Raw genomic sequence first — 16,208 nt, 5'->3', positions numbered from 1 at the left:
TGAAGGATTAGGTAGACTGTAGCAGCTCCTCCATTTGATTCACAGTGCCTCAGCAGCCCCACAGCTAAACTAAGCACTGGAGAGTTAAACTCATCAGTTTCACAACGTATATGTATATCAAAACATCATGTTGTATACCATAAATATAAACAATTTGTGTATCAATTATACCTCAATAAAGCTGAGAAAACATAAAACAAACAAATAAATAAATAATAAACTTGTTAGAATTCATACAACAGCCAACAAAGGAAACACAGAAGACAGTCCAAGATCTTTCATTCCTAATTAAAAGAGTTCTATCAATCTACCCCTGCCTTTCAAAATCAGCATCTTTTTCCTAACCCCACCCGGGAGCAATGAAAGATTCTAGGCAGTGGCCAATGTCAAGCATAAGTTAGAAATGCCATATAAAGAACAGTAGTAACTGTAGTCCGTTCTGTATTTCAATAATTTGCTTATAAATTTGAAATAATTTACTTATAAATGTTAAGCAACTAACTTAATGCCCTGCACAACTGTCTAAAACTGTTCGTGAGTCTGCTTTCCAATAAACCTTATTTCCCAATTATAATTAAAATGAGGGGAAAACTATCTTAATATTAGAATTGGATCCTCTAACAGGTCCAAAGTATCACTTCTCTAATAGTCCAAGAAGGCAAGTATCTTGGGGAAAGGGAAAAAGTAACTTTCTGCCTACAGCTCAGCTCATCCTACAGCCCTGCAACTGGCAGCCCACATCCTAGGTAGTTGATAGCCCAGAGGGAAAGAGGAAAGGCCACGCTGGTTTCACTATCCCAGCACAGCAGAACAGGTAGAAACCAGGCTGAGGATGCTGCATTCCTCCAAGTCCATCCACACAAAGTGCTAGCCCTTGCACTATAAAGCACGCATGGTTTGGGCAAACAATAGAGAAAGTGCTCAGAGTCTGGAAGTCCTACTTTCCTATCAAGTTATCACAAGGTATAGCAGGCACACCAGTATCTTCCGCTGTCCAGGAGGTGAAAGCCAGCATGCATAGTCTGTCATTTGGGGAGAGAACAGTAAGCAAAGCTTCCTTCCTTTCAAACATTCTAAGGTTCCAATACAACTTTTGAATACATGTACAGGAAACAAAACATAATGTTAACCAATTTTTCCAAAATTTCAACATATTTCTCCAACTTCAAATACTGATACTTGCTCTTCCTTTCTTACGAGGCCTCTCCCTCTGCTGCCTGGGCTTAGAGAAGATTGTGATCGCTCCTTTAAAAAAAGAGGTGTTGTCCATTCATTTAGAAATAGTCAGTGACTCAGGAATGCTGTTTCCCAATCGCCGTAGCAACTGTCTTCTCCTCCCATGTTATGATGTGAGTAGCAGGACATCTACTCTTCCTGGAGGGTGGGCATGTGTGTGACACACCCAAGGCCTAGCAGACAGCAGGAAGTTTCTGCAACTGCTACCGCTTCTACATACAGGCACCAAGTATGAGGACACCCTGTTTTAAATCCCACTCCCAAAGTCCTTTCATTTCTAAATAATCTCTTTTTTCTATCCTTACACCACTCCTGAATATCCAGAAATAATCCTACCCCTACTGACAACCACTTAACTAATCCAAAAATTATACTACTACTGAAAAAGCCAGACTTGATCCTATGAAACCATAGTAAATATTTTCTGGCCTGGTACACATCCAGAATAAGATTTTGAAAAAATCTTAGGGAGGAGGGGAGAAGAGCATGAAGATGAAATCTTATTATTTCTCTATCACCAGAAATACAAGCAAGCATTAAAATAAGGTTGTTCTGATACTTCTAGCAATTGTACTTGTGTTGAACTATGTTCTAACACAAACATACATAAAATTTCACACCAAAGTACTTAGGATCCAAAGAAACTTCCATGTATCACGTATTGTTCTCTTTGGTTCTAACCATCAAAAAAAACTAATTTCTGAAAAACAAAGTACAGGGCTGTTTTACTCTTTTTATATGCATTTGTATTTTCTTAGGAAAAAAACTATCACTTTTAGAATACACATACATTTCCATTTCAAATTAAGGTAGCAATTTTCAAAGATTGGAAAGCTGGAAAATTTTTATGACACTATTTTAAAAGCAAAAAACATTTGTAAACTATAAAGGCAATGTTGTAAAAATATTTGTGCATAGAGATAATGACTAAAATATACAAACACTATGTAACATAAAAATGAAAAACAGAAATTTGGGGTTCTTACATATTGTTTCAAAAATATATATGTTTTCAAAAAAAAGCACACATAAAAAATCATTAGCACATCATCTAAAAGCAAAACATCATCATCCAGTTCTCATATACAAAATGTCTATCAGTATTTATTCTTCTCCAGTGGTATTTTGCTTAAGGAAACACTCTGACAAGGCACAGTTACAAAGTTTAGCAATGACAAAGAAATGTGAGAAAGAATATTGAAAAAAATATTAGTGGAGTCTAAAACTAAGTCATCTAATTATACGACTTTGAGCAACTTAATACCACTAGGCCTCAGTGTCCTCCTCATTTCAAGAGGCTGGGTCAGATCATTTCTAGGGTCTCTTTCGACTTCTTAAAGACTGTACTTAGGTACTACTGCTCTTTTTGAGGGCAGCCCAATGCCTGCTGCTTGCCTGATAATACATATCCCACAGTGGCTTCTCACCACTTCTTCTTGCGGTTTCCATCACAGGAAACAGACGTCACCCACAGACCTAGAACTAAGTAACGAACAGCACTGGCGGATGCAAAGAGCTGCTAACTAAGACCAACTCCCATCTTTTAAAAATACAAGAATCAAGAAAGAAATCACTAGAGACCTCTAAGCCTGACACATATCTTTCACAAAAACTAAGAAAACTAAAAATATCCCTCTAGGCCCCATGCAAGATGAAATAATTTTAGAATAGTCCAAAACTATTTTGCTTCTACGGCCAAATGAAGGAACTGAAGAAACTCTTATAGCTCTGGGTGGGAGTATATGTGCTTATGAAAAAAATGGTGCACTCCTACTGCCACTAGTACTTTTTGTGGATATCCAGACATATCCTGAGGACTTGAAAACTCTCCCTTGTTCTCTTCATTTAATATTTCTGTAGCCATTAAAGATCATATTAATAGATTCAAATAATACGGGAACTTAGCATTCACTTTAAATGTATGTTAACAATCCCTAAGGGCACTGAGTTAAATCCTGCTTTCATTTTTATTATTTATTTTGAGATAGAGTCTCGCTCTGTCGCCCAGGCTAGAGTATAATGGCGCAATCTCAACTCACCACAACCTCCACCTCCCGGGTTCAAGCAATTCTCCTGCCTCGGCCTCCGGGGTAGCTGGGACTACAGGTGGGCACCACCGCGCCTGGCTAATTTTTGTATTTTTAGTAGAGACTGGGTTTCACTATGTTGGCCAGGTTGGTCTCGAACTCCTGACCTTAGGTGATCTGCCCACCTCGGCCTCCCAAAGTGCCTGCTTTCATTTTTAATAAAAAAAGTTGATAGCCTTACACTATATAAAATAATGTAGAGGTTTTTTTAATCCTACAGACATGTTATTTCATTAAACACAAGTCAAAACTATATCTCTCTCCAGAGATAAATAATAATCTCTTCTCAACAGAGTTCTTCTGATCAGATACAGTTACATTAGTGATTCTCTCTGCCCCATAGTTACTTTGGTGAGAGAGAATTAATGTTTTCAAAACTGTCAATCTCCTATATTAGATCACAGAAAAGAGAGCCTTGAATATAATAAGATTCCCAAGGCTATCAAAAAAAAAAAAGAAAGAAAGAAAGAAAGAAAGCAAACCTTAAGATGAGGGGAAAAAAAAAAAAAAGATGCCCAAGGTTAACATTAAAACTAAAATATAAAATACATAAAGGATATTAACTAACATGAGCTAAATACTACCACTACTCTTAGAAACCTTACAATCTACATGGGAGATAAGACCCCAGAATAAGATATAAACATATATTTTTGCATTCAAGAAAGACATAAGAATACTTCAAATAAGCATGCAATCAAAAGCTAAATTGTACTGTATTAGAGAACATTGAGAAGAAGCAACAGGGCCCAAAGATAGACTCAGATTGTTTCCACAATGGCATTACCCATCTGAGCCCATAGTTTTTGTATATATCCTTGAGATCCAGCTGAAGAGTCATATCTTTTAAAATCTAGATTAATTTCTGAAAGTCTAAAAAGATCGATGTATTAAAATTGATAAGGACTGAAAATCAAATAAACTTAACTTTTTAAACTCCATCTAAGTAGCGGAAATAACTTGCCGAAAACTGACCTTAACACTATTCATTCTTGGATATTCCAATTTACTTACTGTCATCACCACGTATCACATGGCCAAAAATGGACATCAACATGTATTACAACCTGTTACAAAATGCTAATTTTCAATCCTGCTTTCTGCAGGTTTTTATAGAAAGGGAACCTAAAAGCCCTTACCAGGGATAAAATAATTTCTATGAAGTGGCTTTACCTTTCTTAAATGGTTCTACTGACCTGCATATAATTGCTATCATCAGGCCATTTCTATTTACTACAGTCACACATTCACACATAAGCCTTTGTTCTACTGCTCCCCATCTCATGAATCCTTTCCCTCTCTACTCTGCCAAATCTTGGATTTTATTCAAGACCCAGTCATATCCCCCATCTTCTAGGAAGCTAAGTAACACTGCCCGCAATTACATTCTGGGTCATTTACAGAATCTGGGGCATTAGCAGAGATGTTAGATATGATTCACAATAACCCCCTAATTTTACAAGAGATAAAAAGACGAAGAAAAGTAAAATAACTTGCTTAGAGTTCACATGGTTAATTAGTGGTAAAGACACAACTAAGCAGCTACGAATGGAAAGAATAATTCAGAGGGGGTGGGAGATAAAGGTTCTATTTCTAGATGTAAATTTGGACAGATCGCTTGTCTACGTCGACATTTCTTAATCTATAAAGTAAAGGGGTTGATAGCTGGGCCTGGTGGCGTGCACTTGCAGTCCCAGCTACTCTGGAGTCTGAGGTGGGAGGACTGTTTGAGCCCAGGAGTTCCAGGCTGCAGTGGCCATGACTGCACCACTGCACTCCAGCCTGGGCAAGAGTAAGACTCTGACTCTTAAAAAACAAAAAAACAAAAGGAGCTGAATTAGATAATTCTTAGCATCCTTTTGACTCCAGCATTCTAAGATTTTGAAACGTAGGTCTTCTGTCACTCCAGTAGCCTTTCCACTTAATTCCCTCACTTCTATGAATTTCTACAGCATCTGAAGTCTAAGATCGTAGCCTTAGAGCTTTTCCTATCCCTCTTTTATAGGCATGGTTGAAATTACAATTTCTTAAAGAGCAAGAACTGAACCTGATAGGACACTCTCATGACTTCTTGGTCAGTCTTTGGATCTAGAGTAGATACGTGTAGACTCAGGAAATCAAGAGAAACTCTATTCCCTGCTCCTCACCACCAGTCATCAGAAACAAATCCCAGTTCCAGGTACTTGGACCTCTGTGCCAATGTCTTAATTATTAACCACTGGCAAATAACTGCCAGGTCTAAAGAACAAACTTCAGTAGTTCCCAGACTCAGAAGAGATTCTGGTTATTAGTCATTAGCAATCATTACAACAGTCAAATTTCAGGGGCACAAACAGAGGTCTTTAAGAATACCAAACGTCAAACCTAAAATATAAAAAGGATAACTACAGAGATGGTCCAGTAACAGCTTCCCCCTCCCTGTAACATTGTTACCACTACTTGTGGCTCTCAGCAATTTAAACAACTAAAACTCCTGACAGGTGATGCTGTTAGAGCTGTTCTACTTAAAAAGGAGATAGATAGTTACATTAAAAAATAATAATTTAAGCATCATCCTAATAACTCATGAGCCAAGGGAAAGATAGGTTTTGCAAGTACTGTAAAAGCTATTTTTTCATGCCTACAAAATGTTTAATTAAGATTCTTCCAATGGCTTCAAAGTCTAAATTACTAAATGCAAAAAAACAGGCATTTAGCCACTACCCTTTTTACATCTAAGCCTAGTACTTTTTTCCTGCCAGCTGAACTCTAGGAGAATCCAGTTCATTTTGATAGACTGCAGATGACCAAAGAACTCTAAGGGAATACCACCAAAATTTTCTAAGAAATTCCTAGCAGTGAATACTCTTACACTGCAGACACAAAAACCAGACACACATAAACTGTCAGTATAATGTAGTGAATAAGTCCATGAGTTTTGAATCAGCTAGACCTAGGTATCAATCCTAGCTCTGTAACTAACTAGTTCAACGTCATCAAGCAGGCTGCTTGATCTGAGTTCCAGTTTCATTACCTATAAAATAGGAATAATAACAGTACCTATTTTTTAAGGTCAATGTAGAGATTAATGAGATAATAAATCTAAGGCTCTTTAGCACTGCACTAGGGATACAGTTAAGTATGCAACCAACACCTGCTTTTACTACTGCTACTGTTATTGTTGTTATTCCTTACCCTAGTCCAGAACGAATTAATTTTCCTTATCTATAAAGATGCTAAACATTCATTAATATTTATAAACAGGAAGACTGGCATTATACAATCTGTAGCATACTGAATACAGGAAAACAAAAGGTTGCTACCACCACCACCTAACAAGAAAAAAAATGTTTCCACGATAAATGAAATGAAAGTCCCGAAATCCTCAGAGTATCAGAAATGTTCTGTGTTGACCACAGGTGACAATTTATATCCCAAGGTGAATGTGTGGAACTCACATATGCACGATAGAAAAGAGGCAAATTTAAAAGCTAAATCTATACAAGTTCTAAAAGAAAAGAGAGCAGCTGAGCACAGTGGCTCACATTTGTAATCCCAGCGCTTTGGGAGGCCAAGGCAGGAGGATCACTTGAGGCCAGGAGTTTGAGACCAGCCTGGGCAACATAGTGAGACCCCATTTCTTTCTTTTTTTTTTTTTCTGAGTTGAAGTCTCGTTCTGTCGCCCAAGCTGGTGTGCAACGGCATGATCTATGGCTCACTGCAACCTCAGTCTCCTGGGTTCAAGCAATTCTGCCTCAACTTCCCGAGTAGATGGGATTACAGGCACCCGCCAACACACCCAGCTAATTTTTATATTTTACTTTTTTGAGACAGTCTCACTCTGTCGCCAGGCTGGAGTGCAGTGGTGGGATCTTGGCTCATTGCAACCTCCACCTCCCGGGTTCAAGCTATTCTCCTGCCTCAGCCTCCTAAGTAGCTGGGATTACTGGCGCACACCACCACGCCCAGCTAACTTTTGTATTTTGAGTAGAGACGGGGTTTCACCATGTTGGCCAGGATGGTCTCGATCTCTTGACCTCGTGATCCGCCTACCTCGGCCTCCCAAAGTGCTGGGATTACAGGCATGAGTCACCGCGCCCGGCCTAATTTTGTATTTTTAGTAGAAAACGGGGTTTCACCACATTGGACAGGCCGGTCTCTTGGCCAGGCTGGTCTCAAACTCCTGACCTTGTGATTCACCCACCTCAGCCTCCCAGAGTGCTTGGATCACAGGCGTGAGCCACCGTACCCTGCCTAGCGAGACCCCATTTCTACAAAAACAAAACAAAAAAAATTAGGCCAGGTGCAGTGGCTCATGCCTTAATACTAGCACTTTGGGAGGCCAAGTTAGGAGGATCACTTGAGCCCAAGAGTTCAAGACCAGCCTGGGCAACATAGTGAAACCCCATCATTATAAATTAAAAAAATGAAAAATAAAAAAATCAGTCAGGCATTGTGGTGCATGCCGGTAGTCCCAGATACTCCAGGAGACCGAGGCAATTGGATTGCTTGAGCCCAGGAAGTCGACACTGCAACTGAGTTGTCAGTGCACCACTGCACTCCAGATTGGGTGACAGAGTGAGACCCTGCCTGAAAAAAAGAAAAGAAAAAAATTAGCCAGGCATGGTGGTGCATGCCTACAGTCCCAGGTACTGGGGAGGCTGAGCCCAGGAGTTTCAAGGCTGCAGTGAGCTATCATTGTACCACTGCACTCCAGCCCAGGCAACAAAGTGAGATCCATTCTCTTTTAACAACAACAAAAAACAAAACAGGCCGGCACGGTGGCTCACACCTGTAATCCCAGCACTTTAGGAGGCGAGGCGGGCGGGTCAGGAGATTGAGACCATCCTGGCTAACACAGTGAAACTCCCTCTCTACTAAAAATACAAAACATTAGCTGGGCGTGGTGGTGGGCGCCTGTAGTCCTAGCTACTCAGGAGGCTGAGGCAGGAGAATGGCGTGAACCTGGGAGGCGGAGCTTGCAGTGAGCCGAGATTGTGCCACTGCACTCCAGCCTGGGTGACAGAGCGAGATTCCATCTCAAAAAAAAAAAAAAAAAAGGGGGAGAAAATCTTAGCGACCATAATTTTAGCAAAGATTTTTGAAGTATGACACACACAACAAAAACGAAAAAAAAAATTGGACTCCATCAAAATAAAGTTTTTGGTTCTTCAAAATACACTGTTAAGAAAATAAAAAGATAGCCAGAAGCGGTGACACACGCCTGTAGTCCCAGCCACTTATGAGACTGAGGCAGGATTCCTTGAGCCCAGGAGATTAAGGCTGCAGTGAGCCATGACTGCACTACTGCATTCCAATTTGCAGGCAACACAGTGAGACCACCATTTCAAAGACAAAATGAAAAACAGATAAAAGACAGACAGACAAAAGAAAGACAAAAGACAGAAAGAGGGAGGGAGGGAGGAAGGGAGGGATGAAGGAAAAATCATGAGCAGATTCTTCAAGGAAGATACATTGATAGCAAATGGGCAAAATCTTGACCAGATTCTTTTTTTTTTTTTTTTTTTTTTTTTTTTTTTTTTTTTTTGAGACGGAGTCTCGCTCTGTCCCCCAGGTTGGAGTGCAGTGGGGTGATCTCGGCTCACTCCAAGCTCCGCCTCCCGGGTTCATGCCATTCTCCTGCCTCAGCCTCCTGAGTAGCTGGGACTACAGGCGCCCGCCACCGCGCCCGGCTAATTTTTTGTATTTTTAGTAGAGACGGGGTTTCATTGTGGTCTCGATCTCCTGACCTTGTGATCCGCCCGCCTCGGCCTCCCAAAGTGCTGGGATTACAGGCGTGAGCCACCGCGCCCAGCCGACCAGATTCTTAAGAAAGAGATATAAATAGCAAGTAAGGACAAGAAAAGATGTTCAACATCATTAGGGAATGACAAATTAAAGCAGACTGAGGCTGGGCACAGTGGTTCACGACTGTAATCCCAGAACTTTGGGAAGCCGAGGTGGGTGGATGACCTGAGGTTAGGAGTTCAAGACCAGCCTGGCCAACATGATGAAACTCCATCTCTACTAAAAATACAAAAAGTAGCTGGGTGTGGTGGCAGCCTCCTGTAATCCCAGGTACTCAGGTGGCTGAGGCAGGAGAATCCCTTGAACCTGGGAGGCAGAGGCTCCAGTGAGCTGAGATTGTGCCACTGTACTCCAGCCAGAGCAACAAGAGTGAAACTCCATCTCAAAAAATAAAAAAATAAAATAAAAAATAAATAAGGTATACTGAGATATCACCACATACCCACTAGAATGGCTAAAATGTAAGACTGATCATAGAGTTGACAGGAAATTGGAACTTTTCTACATTGCTGGTGAGAACGTAAAAATGATACAAATTTGGAAAACAGTTTGGCAATTTCTCAGTTAAGCACAGATCTACCATATGACCCAGTCATTCCACTCATGGGTACTTACCCAAGAGAAATGAAGACATACGTCCAGCCCAAAAAGTTGTACGTGAATGTTCAGACAAAAACTGCACTCCCGAAACTGGGTACACCCCAAATGTCCATCAATAGGGTAAATGAATAAACAAATTGTGTAAATCCATACAATGTACTAGTACTCAGCAATATAAAGGAAAAAGCCATTGATCTATACAAGACCAAACATCACAATAAAAGAAGCCCCCAGCAAAGGGGTTCATCCTGTATGATTCCATTTATATAAAATTCTAGAAAACACAAACTAATCTACAGTTACAGAAAGAAAGTCAGTGGTAATCTGGAGATGGGAGGACAAGGATGTGTGAGAGGGAAGGATAACAAAGGCGGAAGCAGGAAACTTGAAGGTGGCTGCTATATTCATTATCTTGACTACAGAAATGGTTTCATGAATAAATATGCAGTTTATTGTATTTTAATTATACATTGATATATATAAATATATCAATAATGCTGTAAAAATAGAGATGAAGGGTATCTTTTCTACTTGATCCTAAAGTTCTGACAGTGAAAATAAAACACAGACAGATCTAAGACGTAAGGCCAACTACCAACGTATGCTCTTTGGTTTTCTGTGACCTTCAGTATCAAAAATGGTTTATAAATCATCCTGTCTTGGGTCCTTACAGTATTTTAAATCTTAAAAGAAATTACAAATCCAAAGCCGTCACATGACACTACTCACAAGACAGGAAATGAGTTATAAAATCAGAACTCCAGAAAATTATACAGGACACCATAAACTCTACCTGTATTTGCCACCCTAACAAAATGCCCAGGTAGCTACTAAGGACCAGTCATAACCACCATCAAGGATGGAATTTTCCCATCTTCCATGTGAGAATGTTTCCTTTAATTCAATTCTGTTATGCTAATTCTCATTTGCATTCCCTTATCTGCTCTATTCCCACCTTGGAGGAAAGAAATTTAAACAAATATTTAAAGGGCAAATTGACTCTCCCTAACTGTTACAGCGCCAAGCAATAGAGGGTGTGAGGGCCAATTTCTTTAATCTTTTTCCTTTCAGTCTCACAGCTTGTAGTAAATCTGTTCCTTTTACATAATCTCTTTCTACTACTCCAGCCATTCCCAAGATCCTGAAATTTAGTAAAGGAAATGCAGAATCCAAAATTTCTGCTCCTCCTCCACCATTTGTTTATCCAGTTTCCACCTCTTAGCCCCTTGATGTTTCCAACCTACAACTGCAAGAAGTGACTGTTGCACTGAGTGGGTGTTTGGACTTGATGACATTTAAAGTTCCTTCCAACTCTGAAGTTTTAAGGGTACCATTCATAGTAAGATTTAATAATGGATGGAAGTAAGAATTTCAAAGTTGAAAGAACAATGAGAGTTATCTTGTAATCATTGGTAAAATTCATTAAAATATTGGTCTATTTCTCTTTTCCTTCAGTAGTTCTTTTACTTTCTTAAAAAGGGTTTCTGGATCCTAAGAAATTTGTAAAAAAAAAAAAAAAAAAAAAAAAGGAAAAATAAAGGAGAAAATACAGTAAAATACGTTCATGGTAATTAAAGTATTCTTTACTTTTCAATTTTTAGCAGAAAGGTTTTAAGAAATTTTAGTATCAATAGCTTCTGACTGCCCCTAATTCCCCAAAGGCCTGGCTATTCATAGGGCTCAAATCAGCCACCACAGAAGTAGGAAAGGAATAAAAACAGAGGGAGGAGGTGACAGGCAGTCAGGCAAGGGGAGAGTGTGGCTTTGCCTCACCTAACCCCAAGGAGGGGCAAACATCCAATGCTTTGCTGGTAGCACAAAATGAATTTTTTGCCTACTGCTTTCAAACAAAGGTCATTGAGAAAAGGAGGCTCAACGAAAAAAGAAAACCACTTAAGTAATACAAAGTTTGCTTCAAAATGGGGATGATTTTTGTAGCCATGAATAATTTCAGCTACTGAGACATAAAAAGGGATATATAAACCTGCATATACAAACTCTTTGTTTCTCTATAACATCTAGTATTTATCAATAAAAATTATTTTAACCTGTTCTTCTAAATCATAGGTGACATTTAACTTATCTTTTAAATCTCTATTACATTTCACAGAAGATAGATAACACTTCCCAAGACTAACCTGGCAATACATTTATAAAATACCAAGGGCCTTGGGGAATAACAAAAGGTTATTCTATGACACATGAAATAAAATTATTCTGACCCATGCACCCATCAACAAAATTAAATTATGTCTCACTATTTTCTTAGCTTTCATAATAAACATAATTTACCGGTCATAAAATTTTCAGGTCTTTTTAAAACAATTTACCACCTCTCCCAAGGCAGAGATTTTAATTCCAAGGCATTCCCTCACTTTCGCCTCCCATGAGGGAGAATTTTCTTTGAGAAAGTACAGGTAACCACACCAAGTAGACTCATGATCTGTCCTTAAGACAAGGCAGGAAGAATGGCAGAAATTTTTAAGCTATCATTCTGTCATCTCAAACATCTCACTAACATTCCTGTAGGCTCCCCTCCCTCTTTCCAAACTAAATAATCCTTGCGTTTATAATCTGTTTAAAAAAAAAAAAAGTGTACAAAGTTCTCTGTATATTTTTCAGTTTTCTGCAAACTTTTGGATTAAAGTTCATGTTTTAAGAGGATATAAGCAGAAATCTGCATGAACAACTCCACTTCTTTCATATTCTGTTTCCTAATATCTGCTTAAAATTCTGCCTGGCATCCTTTACCTTTAATTTCTCTCCTTTTGGACAGGAGTCTACAACTAAACATTTATACTCTATTACTTTGCATTTAGAAGACTGCGTAACTGCAACATGACCAAAACTCAATATAGGCATCCAAAATTAAACAAATTTTAATAATTGTAATAACAATAATTTTAATAATAGTAAAAATTATTCTCTCAGCTAGGCGAGGTGGCTCACACCTGTCATCCCAGCACTTTGGGAGGCCAAGGCTGGAGAATCACGAGGTCAGGAACTCGAGACCAGCCTGGCCAACATGGTGAAACCCTGTCTCTACTAAAAATACAAAAATTAGCCAGGTGTGGTGGCGCGCACCTGTAATCCCAGCTACTTGGAAGGTTGAGGCAGGAGAATCGCTTGAACCCGGGAGGTGGAGGTTGCAGTGAGCCGAGATGGCACCACTGCACTGCAGCCTTGGACAGAGCAAGACTCCGTCTCAGAAAAAAAAAAAATTATCTCTAATCCCACACCAAAATTAATGTTTTACAAAGTTATGCTCCTAGTTAAATCAGGAAGCAATATTCTCTCTTAGAATGTATCACTTTCCCGATTATATGAGAATGCATGCAAAGTCTATTAAATGCAGGCATACTCTGCAGTCTCCTAACATCCTGGTTCTACTTACTCCCCTTATGTATATTTTGGAAATCAGTCTATTTGACACCCACATTCATCACTGCTGAAAAGTCAGAAAACCCTCTGTTCACCTAGAATTTTTATTTTCCTTCACCTTAAGGACTTGTTAAAGGAAATGGAATAATGCTGGAGAAGCAGTATGCTCATGGCCCGGGAGAAGACAGACTCATGAAGAACCCAGGGGTAATACCAGGCAGCCTGGCTTCGGCCACTCACTGTCAGCACCCCTAACAATCATGTGTTTTTAAAAGATGATGCCCAACCACTTTTAAACTGAGACTCCATCTCCTTTCCACACAAGATGCCTCAGAGGGTAAGAGCAGATCTTAGACAATTTGTGAGCTCTGTGTTCTCATCAGTTAATCCGTATTTAGAACCTGCATAAGCCAGGAAAGGTACGTAGCAGCTAAAGGAATTATAATCCCTCAAATGCAAACAACCTTCGGTCACACTTAGTCCAAACCAGTGCAGTTTTATAAAGTACATTCTTAATGGAGCTCCAGAGGACACATATTTTAGAAAAGGTGGAGGCGGCCAAAGAGCTTTGAGTTGTTTTAGCCTGTAGTTCAAGAAAACTAAGCCACGGGTATCAAAAGCACACCAGCAATCTCGCCCACTCCACCCACCCACATATACATACAGAGACACAAAGAGAAGTGGATTGCAATGCTCCTCCTCATCTCTCATTTCCACAGAGTTCTCAGAAAAAGAGCAAGAGGAAGAAAGAATATTCTGATGCCTTGAGATAGGTTACATTTAGCAATAAAAGGGTTAAGCAGCACTACTTTCCTAGAAACCTTCCAATTCCCTAGCTACTAATGCAATTTTCCTAATTACCTGAGCTATCTAGTCTTAAAAATTCAGCAGATTAAGGGTTAAGACTAACACCGCAGAAAGAAAAGAGAACTTGGTTCAGCTCCACCCTCTTTAAAGCAAATAACAACAACCCTGAGCCAAATCCACTAAACATATAGAAGACTTCATGGACATTCCAAAAGACAGGTGAAAAGGGGTTGAGCTTCCTCAGGTTTCTCACCTTACAGCACCACACACATAGTAGACTTCTCAAATTTGTGAAATAAACAACTGTTAGATAAAATAGGGTACATATAAAATTATACTCAAGACTTGAAAACAAGTCACAGAGGTCACCACAAGTCAACAGTAATAGCTGGAATTCGGGTGAGGAAGGTCAAACAGTACTCATGGAAACAAAATCAAAACAAAAACATATAGAAATAGAAGGAATATGAGCCCTAGAACTTAAGTTTTGGAAGGAAAGCTAATGGCGGGGAGGGGTCAATCCTTATCCTAAAGAAAGATACAAAAATGCTGCTTTAGTCACCAAAGGAGGAGCGGGTGTCAATACTCTTAACCTTATATTTCTAGGGGGAAAAAAAAGATGTTCACCAGATAAAAACAGGTGGTTACTGACATCTCTGATATCACTGGAAAGGGCAGTCCAGGAGCACTTGGTCTTGCTAGAATAGAAATAGGAAGAGATGAGTCACTATTTTAATTCTATTTAGAATTAAACACCTAACCCTTCAGGGTTAACATCTCAACCCTCTAGTCATAAAACAACATTTTCTTCCTGTTTCCATTGCTTTATCACTTTTCTTCCCAAATTTATGGAGCTGGGTCAAAATGTTGGGAGGTGGGACTAAGAGAAAGAGGTAAGAGTTACAAGCCATTTGTTTAGTAGAAAGATACACTAGGCTAAGGGCATAAATACCTGGAAGACAAAAGAGCTACAGTTATAACTAGCTATTATAATGAGCATCAATATTCAAGACTCTTCCTCTCCCGGACAGTGCTACATATCTTACAAAGCTTTTATAGCAAAAAGCAACCAAACGGCTCCCTGGAGAGAGGCCATGGTGTGGACAAAAGGTAATGAAATATGATAGGGTTACACGTATATTAATATTCCTTCAGACTCGGATTGAAAGTAACTGGCTTTTGAGGAAAGGTTACTCTTCTACAGGCACGCAAAGGGACGCCAGTAGTCGCCTTGGGGCACAAGAGGCAGTAGAAAAGGAGTTGAGGAGATGGTTATCATGGGAAATGTAAAAAAAACCAATTCAATTACAAACTTCTTGAACTCGCAGTCCAACTTTCTTCCCACAGGAGAGATTTACCACCATCCTACGTCAAGAAGGGCATAATCATGAGAGTTCTAATCCTCTGAAAAGTGATGAGCAACAGGGAAGAGAGGTTCTCTGGATAGAGAAATACTGGTAAGCAAATAAACGTCATGCCCCAGTGACCATAGGACCTGGGCAGGAACCCATGCCTGTAATCGCAAGGACAAACGTCCAAAGAAGGAGGGGGGTAGGGCTCAAGTCAGGTAACATTCCTGAGGGGAAGGATTATCAGGTGACACCCGGCGGAGGGCCCAGGGGACTGGGCGGGAGGAAAGTTAGCAGGTAAAAAGGATCAATCATGGAGAAGGAAGTGACCTTTAGGAGAAGGAAATACGAGAATACCAAAAAAGGGGTAAGGGTAAGAAGAGAAAATGGACCCAGAAGAGGGGACCAAAAAAGAGGAGGCGTGTTCGGGTACTGGAGGAAGAAGAAAGGAAGTGAGGCTGAGAGGGGAGAGATGGGGCTGAGAGACGGCCGGGGATATGCGGGCGGGAGGGCAAAATGTGCGGGCTAGGGAGCGAGGGAAGCCCCGAGGTGGCCGGGGTAAGAGCCGGGTGGGACTCCGGGGCTTCCCGAGGTCCCGAAAGGGAGGATGTAGGGCTGCAGAGCCGCGGACAGAGCGAAACGAGGAAGGGAGGCGCGGGGGCGGCTCCCCAGAGCCAGGCAGGCGCGCCCCTGGGGCCGGCTGCAGGGGTCCAGAGGGCGCTTACGGGGCCAGGCAGGAGCCGGATGGGAGGGACACTCACAAATTTCTTAGATTTGCCGCCGTCGCCGCCCGCCGATGGCAGCTCATCTGGGCTCCGGCCCTTTTTCTTTTCCCGGGTCCCGCGGCCGGGCCCCAGGCCCCCGCCGGGCGGCTCCATTCCCGGTTCACGCTGGCCGGCAACCCCGCGCCTACGCCGCTCCCGCCCGGCAGCTCCGCGACCGCCGCCGCCCAGCCGCTCTT

General features: G+C 40.7%; 2 protein-coding genes across 3 annotated transcripts in view; one reads left to right on the top strand and one right to left on the bottom strand.

Moving 5' to 3' along the window:
• DIAPH1 (diaphanous related formin 1) overlaps nt 1–16,200 on the bottom strand; it is a 105,883-nt gene extending 89,683 nt beyond the window's left edge. Inside the window, exon 1 of one of the 2 annotated variants that reach the window (XM_050794955.1) lies at nt 16,009–16,200. In XM_050794955.1, the coding sequence (XP_050650912.1) occupies nt 16,009–16,125 (117 nt within the window). In that variant the 5' untranslated portion in view covers nt 16,126–16,200. The remainder of the gene's footprint in view (nt 1–16,008) is intronic. The other variant, XM_050794954.1, reaches the window with a different exon arrangement.
• Nucleotides 1–16,208, top strand: part of RELL2 (RELT like 2) — a 347,299-nt gene that overhangs the window by 308,124 nt on the left and 22,967 nt on the right. The gene's annotated exons all lie outside the window — the stretch shown is intronic.

The sequence above is a fragment of the Macaca thibetana genome, chromosome 6, assembly GCF_024542745.1.
Source record: "Macaca thibetana thibetana isolate TM-01 chromosome 6, ASM2454274v1, whole genome shotgun sequence".
NCBI lineage: Eukaryota > Metazoa > Chordata > Mammalia > Primates > Cercopithecidae > Macaca > Macaca thibetana.
This window is presented reverse-complemented; position numbering and strand designations above follow the sequence as displayed.